Source organism: Corvus brachyrhynchos, unplaced genomic scaffold, assembly GCF_000691975.1.
Source record: "Corvus brachyrhynchos isolate BGI_N302 unplaced genomic scaffold, ASM69197v1 scaffold115, whole genome shotgun sequence".
Lineage (NCBI taxonomy): Eukaryota > Metazoa > Chordata > Aves > Passeriformes > Corvidae > Corvus > Corvus brachyrhynchos.
Window position 1 is genome coordinate 8845703 of NW_008239553.1, and position 18876 is coordinate 8864578.

General features: G+C 43.5%; 1 protein-coding gene across 1 annotated transcript in view; it reads left to right on the forward strand.

Annotated features, from left to right (window-relative positions):
* MAPKBP1 (mitogen-activated protein kinase binding protein 1) overlaps window positions 1–18876 on the forward strand; it is a 102273-nt gene that overhangs the window by 21796 nt on the left and 61601 nt on the right. Inside the window, 1 exon segment of the mRNA XM_008639466.2 lies at window positions 6508–6599. Within this exon segment, the coding sequence (XP_008637688.1) occupies window positions 6508–6599 (92 nt within the window).

Genomic DNA, 18876 nt, shown 5'->3' on the forward strand with positions numbered 1-18876 from the left:
CATTCTGGAATGGATTGGAATAGTTGTGCTGCAAGAGCTCTCTCTGAGGATGCTCTTCATCATAAATGCTCACAATGGCATGGAGAGAAAGGGCACATTGAAATCAAACTATTAATTCAAGAATAGGATTTCCCATTCCATAGGGGAGCAGACAGGACAGAATGGAGCATAAGTTTCCAAATGCAAAGCAGCAGGCAGTTCTTATCTGTGGGTTTGCTGAGCAGGGATGACCTCTTTGTTGTGCTCTGTAAATGATCTTAGGCATCAGAAAGGGAGATTGAGAGTAAGGTATTAATGGAAAAAAAAAGGAAAATAAAATGGACTATATTATTCTGCTCTGTAAACACTTGCTGTGGCCATGCCTGGAAAGCTGCATGTGGTCTTGGTGTTTCCACTTCATCTCAGGAAGAATATAGTGGGCCTGGAAGTGGCTTCACAGAAGAACTGAGAAAGGATATGCAATGGCTTTCAGGAGAGCCACAAAGTGACTTAGTGAAGACTCTTGTACTTGGAACACAGATGACTTGGGGTGATAGTATAGCTCCTTACAAAATCATGAACCACCTAGAGGTGGTGGATGGGGACTGACTATTCACTGTCTCTTCCTGTATAAGGATTGGGGCACGTGAAATAAAACTATTAGAAGTGAGGTTTAAAACAAATAATGAAAGATGGTTCATCTTGCAATATACCGGACTAGTGGAGTTCCTTGCCAAAAGATGCAGTGAATGCTAAGCTTTTATAGACAGAGTGGATAAGCTGATGGTAGAGAATTCTACTGAAATAAGTTATAAATGGAGAATATCTATTTCGAGACTGGAAGACTGACAGGAGGTGAGAAAGAATCAAATTTATTTTCCCTGTTCTTAAACTTTATCCATACATTTCTTTATACCATTCTTCCTTTGTTTTTGGCTGCAAATGGAAAAAGAAACCAGGGCTAGATATTAGTCTCTGATCCAAGGTGGCTGATCTCGTGAAGTCTGGAACAGACATATCTGCTTGCTGGACATGGTTTTCTCAGGCTGTAGCCTCCTGCCTAATGTTGTAGTTACTGGGGCGTGTGGGCAGCCCTGTACAGTAACATCAGTTTTCTCCCCTTGGTTGTCATTTTGAGTGCTGGAGAGTAGCACAAATCCTCTCAAATGCTTTGCTTTTTTATTTCCATGTTTAAATAAATTGTGCTTGTAGTGAATGATGAGATTTTGGGCCCAAAAGAGAATGAAGATACTGTAAGAAGGCAGGAGGTGAGATAACCAAGTCAGAAAACTCTAATTTCTTTAGCTTATGAGTATGGGGATGAGGGGCTGAAATACTGTTCAACTCCTGCTTAGTCTTTTGCTGGTCTGGGGAGAATGATGAGGTGAGTAGCAGCATTATTCAGCCTACAGTCAAGACTCCTTGAGGGATGCCTGGTGTTAAAGATGGCTTTCTCTTGAAAATTTCTTTTACTCTCTTTCTTTAAGATGAAGGTAGACCACAGAAATCTGCTGGTGTGCAAACAGGCACAGATACAGGAGCTCCTACCCAGCAGCAGTGGTTCAGTAGTAAAGCAGTGCAGCTGTAGGCAGAGCACCTGTGAGAGGTCAGGCAGGACTGTCAGTGTGACTGGGTTGTCCCTTTTGGCACCCGTTCTGGTGGAAATTATTGCGGTGCTGGGTGTGTTTACTACTGCTTTCTAACAGCATCCTGGCTGGATGTGCAGGCCTCAGTTTGTCTCCTGTATCCCTGCATGGCTTTGCAAGTGTAGATGGTCCCGAAAGAATGCAAATGATGGGAAAGAGGAAAGTGTTTGCGGGGGGGTGAAGTTGGGTTGATCCTTCAAGGATTTCTGTGTTGTCCTTACAGCATATGGAAGCAACTGTTTGTGGTAACTTCCTCAAAACAACAGAAAGAGCTCACGCAAGTACAAAACTCACTCTGAGACCTGGGAGCAACTGGTCAGACATTGAGTTTTCTGAAAAGTCAAATGAGGCTGGCAAAGGCTGTTTAGATCAGTCTTTCCAAAATGATTATCTGCACCTCAGTAGGAAGGCAGCGATGGCATGGCTTTTTCCTGCAGGCGTGGGCTTTCCCCATGTGCTGTGTGGGACTGTGCCTGATAGAAGCAAGGGCTGCTCTCAGATATGCCCTTTGACTTCCAGGTGGGATTGGGCTGCAGTGAGACCCCTCTTTCTGGAAAGGCCCAGCTGCCGTGAATACCTATTGGTACCTTGAGTCCTGCAATTCAGGACTCTGCTGGTTTGGTCCTACCTATCTGTTGGAATTTGATGTGGAAGGAACAGGGTAAGGGATCTGCTTAGGTGCTAAAATTTCTTTACACGTTTGTGCAGTTCCAAGTAACCAAATTTAGATTTAAGCCTCTAAAATGGCTGAATATCAGATTTTGCAAGACAAGTGTTAGCTGCACAGATTTTGATGCCTAAGTGTGTATTGAGCCTTGAAATTCGAATAAAAGTTGACCTTAAAGGAATGGAGATGGGATGGTTCCAGATAGCATAGCGGCAGTGCAAAATGAGCTGCAGAAGTGTTTCTTGTGTATGGATCAATTCAGTAACTCTTGCAAGTCACACAGAGAACCTTGACTGAAAGTGCCAAATGCTATTAATGGAAGCCTCAAGATGAAGAAACAAATGCAGCTAGTCAGCCTTCTCTCCTGCCTCTAATTTAGGTACAAATGACAGGTTTAGTCTTGCAGTTGTTCCCAGGTTTGGATGAGGGTGTTGAGGTGGCCCATTAGTTGCCTGTGAAGGCCTGAGCAAGCAGTGACATGTCTGACAACTGTAGGATGCAAACTGGGCAAACACAGGAGCTATTGGTAATGAACAGTGTCTCAGATCTGCAGGGGAACTCTCCAGGTCCTGTGGTCAGCTCGTGTCAGACTTGGGAAGGTGTGCAAGATAATGCATTTCTGACTGATGTGTGCTGAAGTACGACTTGGGAGACTTGTCTGAATGGCAGTGTTTATGGCTGTGTAGGACTGGGAGACTGGCTTTACCACAGGAGGAAGTGGGTTCCTGCCTTGTTGTAAGTGGTAACTTCAGAAGTGGGATTATAGCAGACCTGTATCAACAGATCTGCCCTTTGCTGACAAATCTTAATTCCAGATTAGGAAGTTAAAGTTGATGTGTTTTTGCCCTAATTAACCATATTAAGCATTCGTTTGTTTTAGCTGGCAAATTGAGAAGAATCCAGTTCATACTATGTTGTTACCTATTGTTTTTTCTCTCTGACATGTTTTTCATTCTCAAGTTTTGTGACAAGCTGACTGTCTCTTGCCCTTGTGTCACCCAGTCTGGAAGCTGGTCACGGGGAAAAAGCTGTGGTGTATTGTGGGCAGGTTCATGGGAGTAGAGCTCACAAGTCTTGTAAGATCACATTTTAAATTTATATGCACTCCTTTTCAATGCAAGTTGGTTTTAATACTCGAGTATTATTATGTGGAGGTGCTGCCTTTGGATAGGCTTTATGGGTTTGCCTTTCAGGTTCTTTACACTAGAAAGTTTTTGAAGTTAAGACTAGGAACAAAAGAGGGAAAGCCTTTTTCAGAAAGTTAGTTCTGAGTCTTTAGACTAGAGACAGGTATCTCCTTCTGTGGCACTAGGTCTGTCAATACCAGAGGTGTGGCCTTGACAGTTGCCTTTTTCTAAAGGAACAAATGATCTGTTGGAGGCCAGAAGATACTCACTGACAGTAAAATAATTAGACTGGAAGAAGGAGCTACTCCTTTTATGTCAAGCTGTGTGCTGACCATAGGAGAAAGGTAGACTTTCCACATCCTAGCATTGCCACAAAAAATCTGTTGGCAGAGCAGCAGGGGACCTCCACTGACTCTAGAGTGAGAGAGGAGGCTGGAGTAAGGGTGATATTTTGGTGATGGTGAGGTGAGAGTGTCAAGACAAATCAGGTAGTGCTCCCTTTTGGTTTCTCTTCCTCTTAAAGACTTCGAGGAGTCAGATTGGGCTTTGGATGTGCAGCTGGATTGATCCAGTTGCTAGGGAAAGGGTGTTGTTTTTTTTCCCTGAATTTGGGCTTCCTGTGGTTTTTCCCAGGCTGTCAAACAGAAAACAAAAAGTAGAACACGGTTTTCTGCTGGTTTGGTCTTCTGGACAGATAATTGCCATGCCAGGGCTGTCGGGAGTGAGGGAAATGGCGGGGGGTGTCACTGCGCTGAGTAGGATGAGGGAGGAAGGAACGGTCTCCTCCAAGACAGGCTGCTGTAAGATCAGCTCAGCTGTGGTGTAAGACTGCACACTGAGAGGCTCAATAAATTTGTCCTTGCAGAGCAAAAACATACCTGTTGGTGAAAGTAGGTTGCTGAATTGCTGCTGAATATCTGCATAGCCAAGGTCAAGCAGTGCCTTTTAGGATAGTGGCAATTACAGCCAGATGGAACTAAAGCCTGTGCTGAGCAGTGTAATCACAGCATTGCTAAATTGATGTTTGCTGACAGCATCAAGAGATTGGTGCCTTATGTAGATGGAGCTACTTGAATGGCACACGTCTCTTCCACTTCCTCCTTTGCTGTCAAGAATGTATTTTCTGTAGGAATTTAAACCTCTCCTAGTCTGGGAACTGCTGATATGAGCCAGAATCTCAGCAGCAGAAGCACTGAGTTCTTCCTGTACATTTTTGAGGCTGCTTTAAAAGGATATGTGTTTTGAAGTATTGTTAACAAGTCTGGAAGAGTAGATATCCTCCTGGCCTTTCCCACTCCTCTCCTCAACCCCCGCATTTTTGTTCCAATATTAAGTTAAAACAAAACTAGTTCCTTTCTTTATTGGTCAATTTGTAACTGCATTTTTAATTGCATGTTCTTAATTAACAAAAATCCAGTGGAGTTTTGTAAAAGCCATGTTTTCAGAGATTCTCAATTTGCAAGAGAAGGAAACAATTTGGTGGTTTCTCATAATGTCTTAAAGTATCTGGAGTAGATTATTAATAAGAGGGGAAAAAAAGACCAAGTTCTTCCAGGGATTGGAATATGAAATCTTCCACTGTCCATGTCACTGGTTTGAAGGCGGGCCATATTTGACCTAGCTGCAAGCATGGATGGCTCATGTTAAGTGGCAGCACCTCAGCCCTGCTTAACCTGCTGAATCAATGTGGTTCTCTCTGTGGGGTTACTTCTCTCCCCTTACCTAGTAACCTGAGCCATGAGCTCAGTGAGACCTTGTGTGTCACCCTGCAGCAGAACTCCTCAGGTCTGGTAAGGTGTATGGTCAGGGCGGCGTGGGAAACCTGCCCCGCCCCTGCCTTTTGTGCACCACGTTGGTATAAATGCAAGATGTTCGTCTTCAGGGCAGCTATTAAAGACAGTAGTAATTATTGCAATAGTAGCTTCTTATGCTGTGTCCATGCCTCTAAGGCCTTAACCAAATATAACTTAGATGATGATGATAATTAAAACCAGAAGACTGTGACCCAGTAAAATCCTTGAGTTTGGCACAGACAGCAATACTGAGGAGGAATGCATGCATCAAATATATAATAAATAAAATCAAGCTGTGCAAATGTAAAGGAAAGAGAATAATTTTGTGTCGCTCAAAATAGCCCCAGGGCTAAGAACTGGTTTGTGCTCAGAGGCTGAGTTCTTTCATGCCACTAACCAGGTTTTGTGCAGTGTAATCCCACTGCAACCTTTTGCTTTGGGGTAATCACTGAATTCTGATGCTTTCTATACCAGGGAGTGCTCCCCAAAACGTTGTGTCATGTCCTTTTGTCACCCGTCCTTCCCATTTTGGTTTTTTTGCTTTTATCAGCTACTTACCACAGAGGTCTTTATATCTTCCAAGTAGATCTTCCCAGTTGCATTTCTTTTCTTTTCCTAAAAATAGTTGCTATCTTTGCCTGAGGGGAGTGTGGGGACGTTTTAGATAACAGTCTCTTGCAAGGGTCATTGGTATGCAACAGGCTTGGAATGTTTATGGCATTCTGTCTCATGATTCCTGGCAAGAGATGCCCTTGACCACTAGTTGTGATTTCCAATTCAAGCACTGTAGGAAAAACTGACTATTTAGTTCCTAGGAAAACAAGACTGGGGCCAGGCTGAACAACCCACTACTGGATGGAAGCAACAAAGAGAATGGGTCAACTTGGAAACAGTTTTCAGGAAAGAGCCAAGCTCTAGAGACTGTGGTATCTCTAGAGATATCCAGAGATAGTGGTATGTTGCACTTACTGGGAGGATGGGAATCCATGGTCAATGAATGTGCATCCCAGCTTTTCACAGTACTATCTGCTACTTGCAATCCTCTGTTTGCAATGCTCTGGCATAGAGAAAGTAATAAGTGGGTTGATAACTCCTTCTCTGTACCCTAGCAGTATTTGCCTATGCCTATATTGAAAGTTGAATGGGAACAACCTTATGTACCTGGGTGCTTCTTGGTGGATTTCTAAGAACCAGGGAACCAGTGAGAACCAGACCATCAGCATCTGTGTTATGGATCTATTTGAACTACAGTCACGTTTCATGGTACTTCTTGTTTTCTTTCTTGTATGTTCTAGGTGACTTTGGAGAAGGTGTTGGGCATAACCGTGTCAGGAGGCAGAGGATTAGCCTGTGACCCCAGAACTGGCCTCGTTGCTTATCCAGCAGGGTGAGTCACTAACCACATTCCTCAAAGCTAAAATAAACCACGACTGATGCATTAACATAAGGATTCAGGGTGTTTCCACTATCATCTTCTATAGGAAGCCTGTTTACTGCTCTTTAAACACCAGAGAATGATGAGACTCAGCGCTGTTAGCGTAATTGGCAAGGAAAAGGGTTTGCATTATCAAGTTTTAATGGAACTACTCTCATTCCTCTTGCTCTAAGCTGGGAGCTAAATACATTTTGTGGACTTTTCACTGTGTTCTGTAGTGTGATGAATGTAAGCATAACTCAGTGCAATTCTCAATCCAATAAATACCTAATGGAGCAAGTGATGCTTTCAATGAATTGACAAAAGCCTTCTTGTAGATTCCCTGCAATTTATGACTTACCATGTTCCTCAGCCAAATATGAGGAGAGATTTCAGGCTTATAGCCTGAACCTGCTTATATGTGGGTTCTTTGGAGTGAAACACATCTGTCAGCTGTAGTCTCAGTTCAAATAGAGATATCTAGAAGGAGACTTTGATGGAAAGCAAAAGAGCTACCTATAGAGACATAGGTGAGGGCTGGAGAGGTCTGCTGGAATGCATGTATCAGTATGAATTTGGCTCTCCTTCGAATTTGTTTGTTCTGCTGGTCAGCAAGCTAAAAGGGAAGACCAAGGGCACTATCTCCAACTCATATTGTGTGGACATACCCTTAAGATATGAAAGCTGGAATTAGAAGAAAAGAACTTCCACATCAATTGTAGATGATGTTTTCAAGGATACAAGAAGTGTGCTAGCAATATTTAAAGATTCTGTGTTTGTGGCTAAAATGAGAGATGGAGTCAGTGAAACTGGCTAGAATTTTTGCCTGTCCTGGTGATAATCCTAGTTCACCAAATCACAGCATCGTTGTGGTTGGGGGAGCCTCCTGAGATCATCTAGTCCAATCCTCATGCTCAAGTAGGGTCACCTCTAGCAGGTTGCCCAGGACCATGGCCAGACAGCTTTTGAGTATCTCCAGAGATGAAGATGCCACAATCTCTCTGGGGATCATGTTCCAGTGTTTAACTACTCTGACAGTAATACAAACAAAATAAAAACATGAAATTAAAGGGTTTTTAAAATTTTATTTTTCTTAAGTGTTCAAATGGAATTTCATATGTTTTAATTTCTGCCTATTGTCTCTTTTTCTGTCAGTGGACAGTCTATTAATCTGTAGACAATTTGAGGTCCACATCAGTGTTCAACAGCATCCGTTATGCTTGAACTCTTTGGAGTCAGGCAAATATATTCCAGTGTGTTTTGCCTCTTCCTCTTCATCTTTTCTGACACTGAATATGTTTACACTTGAAGTTGGCAAGGAGAGAGAGAAGAAAACGAGTGCAGTAAACAGATATTTTGGGCCTTTGCATAGCTGAAGATAGGTTAGTTTTGTTAATAGCAATGTCCTTTGATGAGCATGCCTGATGTTGATTTAATCAAGTGTGAGTACACCTGGGGTTTCTTTTGGCTAATTAAAAGGTTATGTGGTTCCTTAGGGCTTTACAGGGGAATTCCTGTCCTTACTTGTTGGTAGTAACATCTCATGGCCTGGGCAGGAGTATATTAGATGTGTGTTGTAAAAGTTTAATGGCTTATATGACTTGCTGCTTTTGTGCCATGGCTGGCCTGTTTTGTGATACTGTTGTGATTTGCTGCAGTCAAGACAATCTCAAGTTAACAATCTAGAATGAGCTTTAGTTAAGGAGTCATGAGAGAGGTACTGATGCAGACCTTACTAAGTTGATGCAAGTTTCATCTTGTTCAGTTTGGGATTTTTTCCCCCCCCATTCTGATTTCCAGTGAATGTCTCTTCATTTGGAAGAATCCTGACCTTTCTGGTACACTAGCTTTATTTTGTTTATATTTGTTTCTATTTGAATTACACAGACTCACAGAATGGGTAGGGCTGGAAGGGACCACAGAGGGTCATTTAGTGCAACCTCCCTGCTCAAGCAGGGTCATCCTAGTGTACATGGCATGGGATTATATCCAGATGGTTCTTCAATATCTCCAGTGAAGGAGATTCCACAACCTCTCTGGGCAACCTGTTCCAGTGCATTGCCACCTGCACAGTAAAGAAGCTTTCTCCATGTTCAGGTGGAACTTCCTGTGCATCCGTTTCTGCCCGTTGCCTCTTGTCCTGTTGCTTGGCACAACTGAGCAGAGCCTGGCTCCATCCTCTGACACCCTCCCTTCAGATACTCATAGACATCGATGAGTCCCCTCTCAGTTGTCTCTTTTCAAGGCTGAACAGGCCCAGCTCCCTCAGCCTTTCCTCACAAAAGAGATGCTCCAGTTGGCCATTCATCCTCACTGCACTCCACTGGACCCACTCCAGGAGCTCCATGTCTCTCTTGTACTGAGGAGCCCAGAATGGGACACAGCACTCCAGATGTGGCCTCCTCACCAGGGCTGAGTAGAGCAGAATCACCTCCCTGCACCTGCTGGCAATGCTCTTCCTAATGCACCCCTAGACACCATTGGCCTTCTTGGCCACATGGACACTGCTGGCTCAGGGACAGCTTGTTGTCCACCAGGACCTGCAGGTCTCTCCTGGCAGAGCTGCTCTCCAGCAGGTCGGCCCTCAGCCTGTGCTGGTGCCTGGGGTTGTTCTTCCCCAGGTGCAGGACCCTGCATTTGCCTTTGTTGGATTTCAGACTGTTCTTCCCTGCCCATCTCTCCAACCTGTTGAGGTTCTTCTGAAGGGCAACACAGTACTCTGAAATCTCAGCCACTCCTCCCAGCTTGGTGTCATCAGCAAACTTGCTGAGGAGGCCTCTGCCCCTTCATCCAAGTCACTGATGAACAAGTTAAACAACACTGGGCCCAGTACTGAACCTTGGGGGACACCACTAGTGACAAGGCTCCAACCAGACCCTGTGACAGTGATTATCAGTGACAATCTGGGTTCTGTTGTTCAGACAGAACTGTGCATTTACTGGATGCCAGACTACTTACGTGAGTCCGATGTAGCAGACTGGGCATGGCTCATGCACAGTTGTTTCATGACCTGTTCATGCAACTTGGTCATCCTCAACTGTGGTCCAGTGATTTCCCCATCCCACTGCTCATGTACTGAGGTTTTGCAATGCTGACATGCAGGTGCTTTGCTCCTCCAGTCTGTCCTACCCCTAAAAGCTGAATTTACGTAACAACTCTGTATTTTCCTAAGAACACTTTCAACATACCTAGATTGATTTGGTTGAGATCAAAACAGTTGCCCCAGGCATCCACATCAGGTATAAAGCAACTATGTGAATGAGGACTTGTGCATAAAAAGCTTTGGCATTCTTTGAGCATAATCTTAGTTTGGGTCTCTGGTTTGCCTAAAATAATTTAAAAAAAAAAATTAAAAATAATTAAAAAAAATAATTAAAAAAAAAAAAGGTGATTTTTTTCTGAGTTTTCACTTTCCTGGAGTTTCTGAATCTCTTGGGACGTTTCTTAAACTGAAAGAAGCAATTCCCAATGCAACCAAACTTATTCCAACTCCACTGTGGTGCCAAAGAGCTGAGTGTTACATTATTTTTTCCTTTTCTTCCCACTGGCTTTTGCACATATGATCCTTTCTGTGCTTTGACCCTCATGAGGCTCCCTCTCTGGCAGTGTGTGATGGCATCTGTGCTGACCCTGGTATGTTTTTGTGGGATCCTTGTGTTATAGGAGACCTTTCTTCATGTCAGCGGTAAAGGGCTAAAGGCACTGAGTGCTGCAGATATTCCAGGCTACCACTTTGATGTAAAGCTGTTGTCTTGGGAAATAAGACAACATATGAGAGAAAATTGTATCATCTGCAAAGGTCTTGCCTCTGCTGCCTGCACTCACCTGTTTTTATACTGTCAAGTGAAACAAACACAAAGTAGCTTAATTTGATCTCTGTTTGTGTTTTGCAGTAACAAAGCTGTTCTTGGGGGGCGGAACACAGAAATGTACCAAATTTTTTACCTCATGTGGCAGGACCAATGCTTTGTCCTTTTTTTGTTTCTATTCCCCTGCTTTGCATTTTCCCTGCTCTTCTCTCAGTTTATTCTTTTTTGAGGTTTTTTGCAGTAGCTAGTTGGGGCTCTGTTTCCTAGAAACAAGAAGAGAAACAAAACGAAGACAATCGGCTGAGGATGACTAACATTAAAAAAGGAAAAAAAGGGTGTGTGAAATGTCTATAATTTAAATTCTAGACCAGCTGCTGAGATAGCTTTAGTCAGCTTATCTGGTTTTGGTTTTGGTGTTCTGTTTACTGTTGATTTTTAAGCCTTGTAGGTTCATGTGACAGATTGATTTATTTTACTTCTCATTGTTCTTCTTTTCTTGGCTCTCAGTTGATGCTGATGGCTGTTTGGGAACCTGATCTTCAGATGAGGCACTTGTCTGCTTGAGGAAGCAGCCTGTGCTTTTTCTTCTGAGGAGCGGGAACGTAGCACTTCGTCCCTTTAGTGTGCAATGTCTTTTAAACACTATGCTGTTATGCTTTGGTTAGCTTAAGCATCCCTGTAGCTCTGCTCATCAATTTGGAGCCACTCTGATACATTTCAGGATTTTTCACATTTAGTGGTCCTTGCTGGGAAGACTGGTATTTGATACATAGCACGTGTGCCGAGTTCATCAATCTCAACCTGCATATTCTTTTGTTTTTTCCCCCTTTCAGCTCTTGCATAGCTCTTTGCATGCAGCGGCTCCTGCTAAAGGCAGATATGGGTTTAATATAGAGAATTCTCTCTGTGACATAGTAAAATGAGCTTCTCTGTCTTTCTCTCAGAAATTATTGTGGCCAGGATGAGCACAGGCCCCTGGCTAGTTCTGTGTGTGTGCACAGTATGTTTGCTGAACGCATGATTTGGATGCGCCTGTATTCTGTCCTATTCCGGAATGAATCATCTTTATTTGTAGATAGGAAGGGAGGGACAATAGAAGATGGAGCTATATGATCAAAGTTAAAATGAAGATACTGAGTCGTCTTCTTGCTGCTTCTTGCTGCATGATCTGATTGAAGAGTTAGACTTGTTCCTTCTTCAGTTTTATCACCTTGGTTGTTTTGTTTTGTTGTTTTTTTTTTTTTATGAGAGGACAAGTAATATTCAGAAGTAAATAGTTGTATGAGTGTTCAAATCAGAAAACTGCACAGATGTCTGGGTCAAATTTTATTTTAAGCAATTTATGCAGTTGTGCTGGATGTCAGTGCAGCAGCCTCTCGTGTGCCAACCTGCACTGCAGCAACATCCAGCCACAGTCCCATCTCTTTTCACTGTGTCTTCCCCTCTTCCATCCCTCATCCTCAGCTGATTTGCAGTACGGAGTGGAAGCCATTTAACTCTGTCAGCCCTTCTGAGTCATACTCCTCCTGGCTGTCAGGTCCTGCACTGACAGGCAGTGATGATGGTCTCTATCACAGCAAAGGGAGGAAGGGGATGAACAGGAAATGAGTGAATTGGTTTTAATCTGTTCAGGAGCCAGCTCAACACATGTGTAGCTCTCTCACATAGCTGAGTGGTAAATCCCTCTGGAAGCTGAAAGAATGAGGATTTTTCTTTTCCAGAAGTGATTGTTGGTTTGCTCTCAAATACCTCTTTCCAGTTTTGGTAGATAGGCTGTAAGGCTGAGTGGTTTCCAGCCCATGCACATGTGGAGTCTCTTGGAAAGTTTTAGTCATAATTTTCCATCATTATATAGATAGATTACTGCACAAGGTAATAAATTATCAGCTTAGAACAATTTCCCTTTACCTTAAGCTGTATATAACCCACAATGGAAGAATAACATTTAGGATAAACATTGAGTAATTTTATCAGGTATGATGTTGCCTTGCTCCTTCTTTCTTCCTTAAAGTGGAAGTTTTTGGTCAGTGAGCTACAGTAACAAATTGTGAGAGGCAAATCTAACAGGTGACTGATGGTGAATGAGGCAAAATGTTGTTCTGAACTGGGATCTTTGCAAGACTTATGACCATTGTGGCCAGGTTAAAATTGGTGATGACATGGACAGTGAAATCCTAATTTGTAAGATAACAAGTATTCCTTATTTCAGTGCCTGTTTTTATTAATTGATTGATCACATTGCTTGGGTGCCATAATGGTAGTTGCCTTTAGAAAACTGTGGGTGCACAGAAGGAATCCACTTCCTTATAGAGCCAGTACATGGTACATGTGCAGTTTGAGCAAAGCTCTACTGCTTTGTGCAGGTATAGTTCTTCACTGGTTTTTGCTTAGTATAAACGCTAGTGCTATTGGGCTGTATCCTAAATGCAGCCTGAATTGGTACAGGGATATTGAAATACTTGAGCTGCTTGCCAGTAGATAAATCCACTTCTGCTGGTGCTGCCTCCTTCAAGTTTACTTACCCAAAGCTCTGAAAGAGAATTTCTGTGCTTTCTTTTTATGTTTTTTTTTTTCTAAAGGAGAATCCCGTGGTGTTGTTAAGATGTAGAAACCTACCATAAAATGAAGAAAAGTTCTTGTGTATGGTTCAAAGCAAATTTCAGCATCTTTGGTCACATCAGAGGCAGCTTGCTTTGTTCTCCTTGAAACAGGACAGTTGCCTTTCAAGAGTTAGATCTCTTTTCCCTTCTCATCTCCCAGGAACCTGGAGTGTTGTTAAAACATTTCTTCTGTGAGGCTACTGTGCTTAACATGCCATCTGGGGAGATTTTCCAGCTGGCATAATTGTGGTGATGGGCTCAGAGATGAAGATAAGAAAATCCCCTTAACTGAGATCATTAAACATAATTTGAATCTGTACTTCAGATTGGTTTGAGTTGGGCCATTACAACCAAACCAAACAAAATTTTCTGTGTCAAAAGTGAGCAACACTGGGTTTCAAAAAGATGTGTCCAAAAAGATGATAAAAAGTAGCCAAGTCCTTCCTTCCGTTTCCTTCCCCCGCAATAGCAGATTTCTCAGAAATAAGCAGGGATACTTTGTCTCTCACATCTCCCTGTCTTAAATACCCAGTGGATAGAAAGCATGAAGACCTGAGATGTAACATACTTCCTTTCACTACTTGCCTTTATTAATGTATATTAGGAGGAGGGGAGGGTGTAGCTGAAGAAGTAGCTGTAGAGAAGAAAGCTGGGCTGAAGAAGGCTGATGCAGTCTTAGTTTCTGGCAAGAGAGTAAAGTCTGCACCCGGGACCAAAGAATGAAGATATCCTTTGCAACAGTGCTTTATTCTCAGGCCAAATAACTGTAACTGAGTTTAATTTGCACAGGTGGGTTTAAGGGGACTATGGCCTCTCCCCTGCTCTCTTGCAGTTGACCCATGACATTCACAAGTAACAGTCATGCAGTCTGGAGCAATTGCCCTCTTCATATCTAGGTAGCAGCTGGATCCAGTTCTGAATCCCCATCATTGCACTTCAGACAGAAAAGGTCCTGCCAGCTGGAGTATGGGCAGTCTTTCTTGTGTGAGCTGTTTCCACATGTTGGTAACAGCTAGACAGGAATTTCTACATTGTTTTTTCCTTGGTCTCCCTTTTTTTTAGTACTGGAGACTCTTCCACAGTTAATCGACGTCTCTCTAATAAAACTACAGTTTAAAAGTAGAATTGTTTGCTGAACAGTTGTGTATTGATCAGTTCAGCTGTAATCTTGCTTGGTTTGGCAGAAGAGAAGATGAATAAGCAAACAAAACAGTACTAGCAATCACTTGGAGCTGTGGGCAAACTCCCCTGGTTTAAGTCTTTATCAGAATTGGAGTCAAGCCTGTCAAATTGACTTCCAGGCAGTTTTCTTCAGCCAGTCCCCAGGTGTGTGTGTGTGTGGCTGCTTTTGATCTCTTGTCTAATTAAATAAAATTCTTTAGCTTCAACAACCAGCGGAGGACATAGCGTTTGGTGGAATCTTAAATAATGAGTTAGCTGTGGAGCTTCAGACCTGCAGCAAACCTGTTGCCCAGCAGAAAAGGGAGAAAAATAGGACAAAACCTCAAAATAGCTGGACAGAAAAGCTTCTTACTAAACCTGAGGGAGACTGTGTCAAGTCTGCCGAAAGTGCTGCTGCATGCACTGAAGGCTGCAGCACTGGGGTGCTGTCAGACAGCTGGAGGGAACGTGTTGGGAGCTGAGCCCCTGAGTCTGAGAGCTCAGATGCTGGATGGGGAGTTGGTTAATGCCATCTTTGCCAGCTGTGGAGTGGCTCTTGTGATGGACAGCGGGAGTCTTGTGGAATGCTTGGCTTCAGACCTTGTGTGACTTTTACATTGTGTCACTCTTGGTATTGAAAGACTAGTCAGGGCAGTGCTGATGTTTGGTGTTGCCAGGTCCCTTTGAGACAAGCTGCTGCTGTGCTGTACACAGAGTGCTGTTCTCCTGTTCACAGAACTTCTGGGGACTTGTCCAGAGTGCCATATGCTAATCCAGCCTTCAGGTTACAAGGGGGTGGGTTGCTGTTCTGTAGCCAGCCGCTACAGCTTGGGACAAATAGAGGTGTAATGTGATGCTTTATCCTACAGTTACTATTTGAGGATCTGGCATCAGCAATAAGTCTGATATGGCATCCTCCTTCAAGGCTCCAGGTACCAATGTATCTGTTTATTCCCTGTCTTTCAAGAGAAGCCATGTGATATGAGCCCTTTCTCCCAAAAATTTCTTTGTGTACCCCAGTCTATCTGGGATCAGCCTGTGCTCGTCCATGCTTTTGTAATTCCTCCTTTCTGTCAGGCACCTGGAAGGAGCTGGACTTTGCAGCTGAGCTCAGTGTAGGAACGTGTTGCTGCATCCCCATCTGGCTACAGAGCCCCCTGTCCCAGAAGGAGCACAATCTGTGCCTCCTTTTGCAGCTTTTGCAGTGCCAGGACCTGTGACAGGCAGTACCCACTCTCCACACTCAAGGATGAATCAAAGTTGAAGTCTGGTAGCCCTTGGTAAAAGTTTGTTGCTGTTCATAAAAACAAAACAACACAAGCCAGAAATCCCCAACCAACCCCAACCAAACCCCTAAAAGCCACAACAGGAAGCCTTTACTTGTTTTACCAGATGGTTTTTGATAGATTGAATTGAGAATTTTTCAAGGGAATGGTCCCACTGAAATGAAACATTTTGGGAAGTGTTTCACAAATTTATTCACAGAAAATCTGTAGAGAAAGGGAATATATGAGAGGAGGCAGATGTCTTCCCCCAGAAAGAACAGCCTGAGGATCTCCTAGGATCTGGGAATCCTGCTTTGAGGTGAGCAGAAAACTGAGTTCAGTTCAGAGGTGAGCTGGTAACTATTCTTCTTTCCCATTCCCACCTTCAAACTTGCAGAGTTGGGGGCAGGGAAATCACAGAATCACAGACTTTGGGTTGGAAAGGGACCTTTAGAGGCCATCTGGTCCAACCCACTCTGCAGTGAACAGGGGCATCTTCAACTGTTTGCTCATCTATCACCGCTCTGGGCAACCTGTTCCAGTGCTTCACCACATAACTTTTTTGGTAAAAACTTTCTAATTTAAATCTATTCTCTTTTAGCTTAAAGCCATTCCCCCCATTTCCTACTACAACAGGCCCTACTAAAAAGTTTGTCCCCATCTTTCTTGTAAGTAGCTATTAAGTATTGAAAAGCCACAGTAAGGTCTCCTGGAGCCTTTTCTTCTCCAGGCTCAGCTCTCAGCCTGTCCTCACATGAGAGGCGTTCAGGTCCTCTAGTCATTTTCGTGGTCCTTCTCTGGACCTGCTCTAACAGGTCCATGTCTTTCCTGTCCTGAGGATTCCAGACCTGGATGCAGTACATCAGGTGTGGTCTCACCAGAAGTGTGTTGTTTGGTATTCTTTATGTTGCTCTATATTTGGAATAATACTGAGAGTTTGTCCAAAGGACAGGAAGACTTTCCTGAAAACAGCCAGCAATGGGGAAGAGCCAGTGTATTGTAGGGCATAGGGAATAGATTCTTTTTCTTTATATTTTTAGTCTGTGACAGGACTGGATGGTAGAGAAAATCACTTTATTTCTCTCAGCTTTCACCTTTTTCTAAAAATAAAAGTAACAGTTGTCTATTTTCTCCCTTATAGAGCTATAGATAATAGGAGTTGGGTATTAAATAGATGACTGTATTTAAAAAAAAGGGAAAAAAAAGGAATAATGTGAAAGATGCTGTGTTGTACACCAATCCTTACCTGTGCTAGTTTGGACACTCTTCTCCCAAGACCACACACTACCCATCCCTCAAGATGTTAAAGCCCACAAAGACACGTTGTGCTGCCTTTCAGAGCCTCTGCAGTGTGATGCTCCTGCTCAGAGTCCCACAGCTGGTTCCACGGATGGGACATGAACTCAGCTGACGTTGTGGTATGTGTAGACACAGAAAGTTAAGGACATGATTATGGCAAAAAACACCAGATGCTACTGGCTCCACTCCTTCTGTGTCCTTGTTTTCACCTATTCCAAGTGCTGAGCGAGCCTGGTTCTTAGAGAGAGAGGAGAGCAAAATGGGGCAGTGGTGGAAAGGAATGCTCTCAGAATGGTTTGTAGAAGAAAATAGGATGGAGTTTGTGTAAGCATCTCTTCAGTGGTGTAAATTCCTTGATTACTAATTACCTTTGGATTCTGACTCTTCAGTACCACAGGATGACACACAATTGTGTTAACTGTAAGCAACTTTTGAGCTTAATTTATGGTGAAGTTGGTGATGGTTTTTAGTGTAAGAATGAATTGCAAGATCCTTACTATGGGTCAAAGAAGGCTCCTTGCTTGCACTGTCTGTAGGCAGTGTGCATGTGCTCTTTCCACCAGTGATGGAAATCTTGGAGAGGGGTTTCATTCTGTATGTGATGCTGCAGTGGTGTGAGTGAGCTGTAAATGAAGTTTGGTACTGTGGGTAGGGCAAGTAGTTAGGTAGCTTCTGTCCCACACTGTCTCACACAACTGGTGTGGCAGGTCCAGGCACTGCCTGTGCAGTGTTTATTGGGGGGCTAAGAGTATTAGCTGAGTCCTCAAGAACATTAATGTTAGTGTGGATTCTTGCTGTTGCCAAAAATATTAGCGATGAAGAAAGTGAGAAAAGGGAAATGGGAATGCTTTTATCTTTGCAAGGCTGCAATGAAAACTCTTGTCACTGCAGAAGCACTTAACTGCCCTTGAAATTTCCCTGTGCTGGATTCCTGAAGCTGTGAGTAGAGGAAAGGTAGGGGTTTTTGGAGGAGTCCTGCAGGTTTGTTGCTGTTTGGGTTGCCTGACAAACCATATTAAAGAAGACTACGTAGTACATTCTTCTTACTGCTGCCATCCTAGTTCCAGGGCAAATATTCCAGTTCCCTCAAAAGGAAAGTGCCATCGTGCCTGTCACAACAGCTACAGCAGTTGCTGTTTTAATGATTATATTGGTCATATCTGACTTTAACCTGCCTTAAGAGAAACACTGACTATCCTCAATCCTTGAGTGTGTCAACTGGATTTTTAAATTGGGTGGCAAGCTAGTAATAATCCCATGTAGATGGCTGGTTTGTTACTTTGTGCTTTGGTCTCATTAACCAGCATGTGAACTAAAGGGAAGTCTCTATTTAAAAAAAAAGAAAAGCCGGGGAGGAGGAGGTCAGGGAAGCAGTCCTGTGGTGAGGGTCATAAACTTGCAGTTTATGTGCAAAGAAATGGAGGCAAGAGAATAAGCAAGACTGCTTTATTTAATAACAGATCTAAACACTCAGGTAGAGCTCTGCAAGTGGGAAGCTTTCACAGGTTTGGAAAGGTATTGCATGCTAGTGAAATAGGGAAGATAAGTGTTGCAAAGCTCTCTGTGCCTCAGCTATTTTGGAACACATAGGCCTTTTCTCAGCTTGAAGCTCTGCAACCTGCTGGGGTTTGCCCATTAGCTGACAAAGGAGGGGGACGGCGGAGAGCACGAGTACCCAAATGCCTGTGTACCAGCAGGTAGCAGCCTGCTCTCTGCTCCACCTGCTCTGGGTCTCTCCAGTTGCACCTCCTAGCAACCAGTGCCTTGGTGCAGCAACACCACTGGCCTGGGAGCCAAGTACTGAGCTTGCATAAGAGCGAGGGGGGGGGAGTGGGGGCTGAATAGCAAAGTCTGGGATGAAAATGAGATATCAGCCGCCTCAGCTGAGCTCCACCCTTTCTAAGAATCTCAAAACAGGCACTGTGTCTCCTGGCAACCTTGACACAAATCATAGAGTTTAACTTAAAAGAAGTACATACAGTCCAAAGGACATATCCCATCTCCAGGTGCGAACAACAGGGAGTCACTCCTTTTCTTCTTTCTGGAAGATCTGGCACTGTAGATGGTCTTGGGCTTCACTCAGTTTCAGAAGGCAACGAGTTAAAGGTGAAAGAGC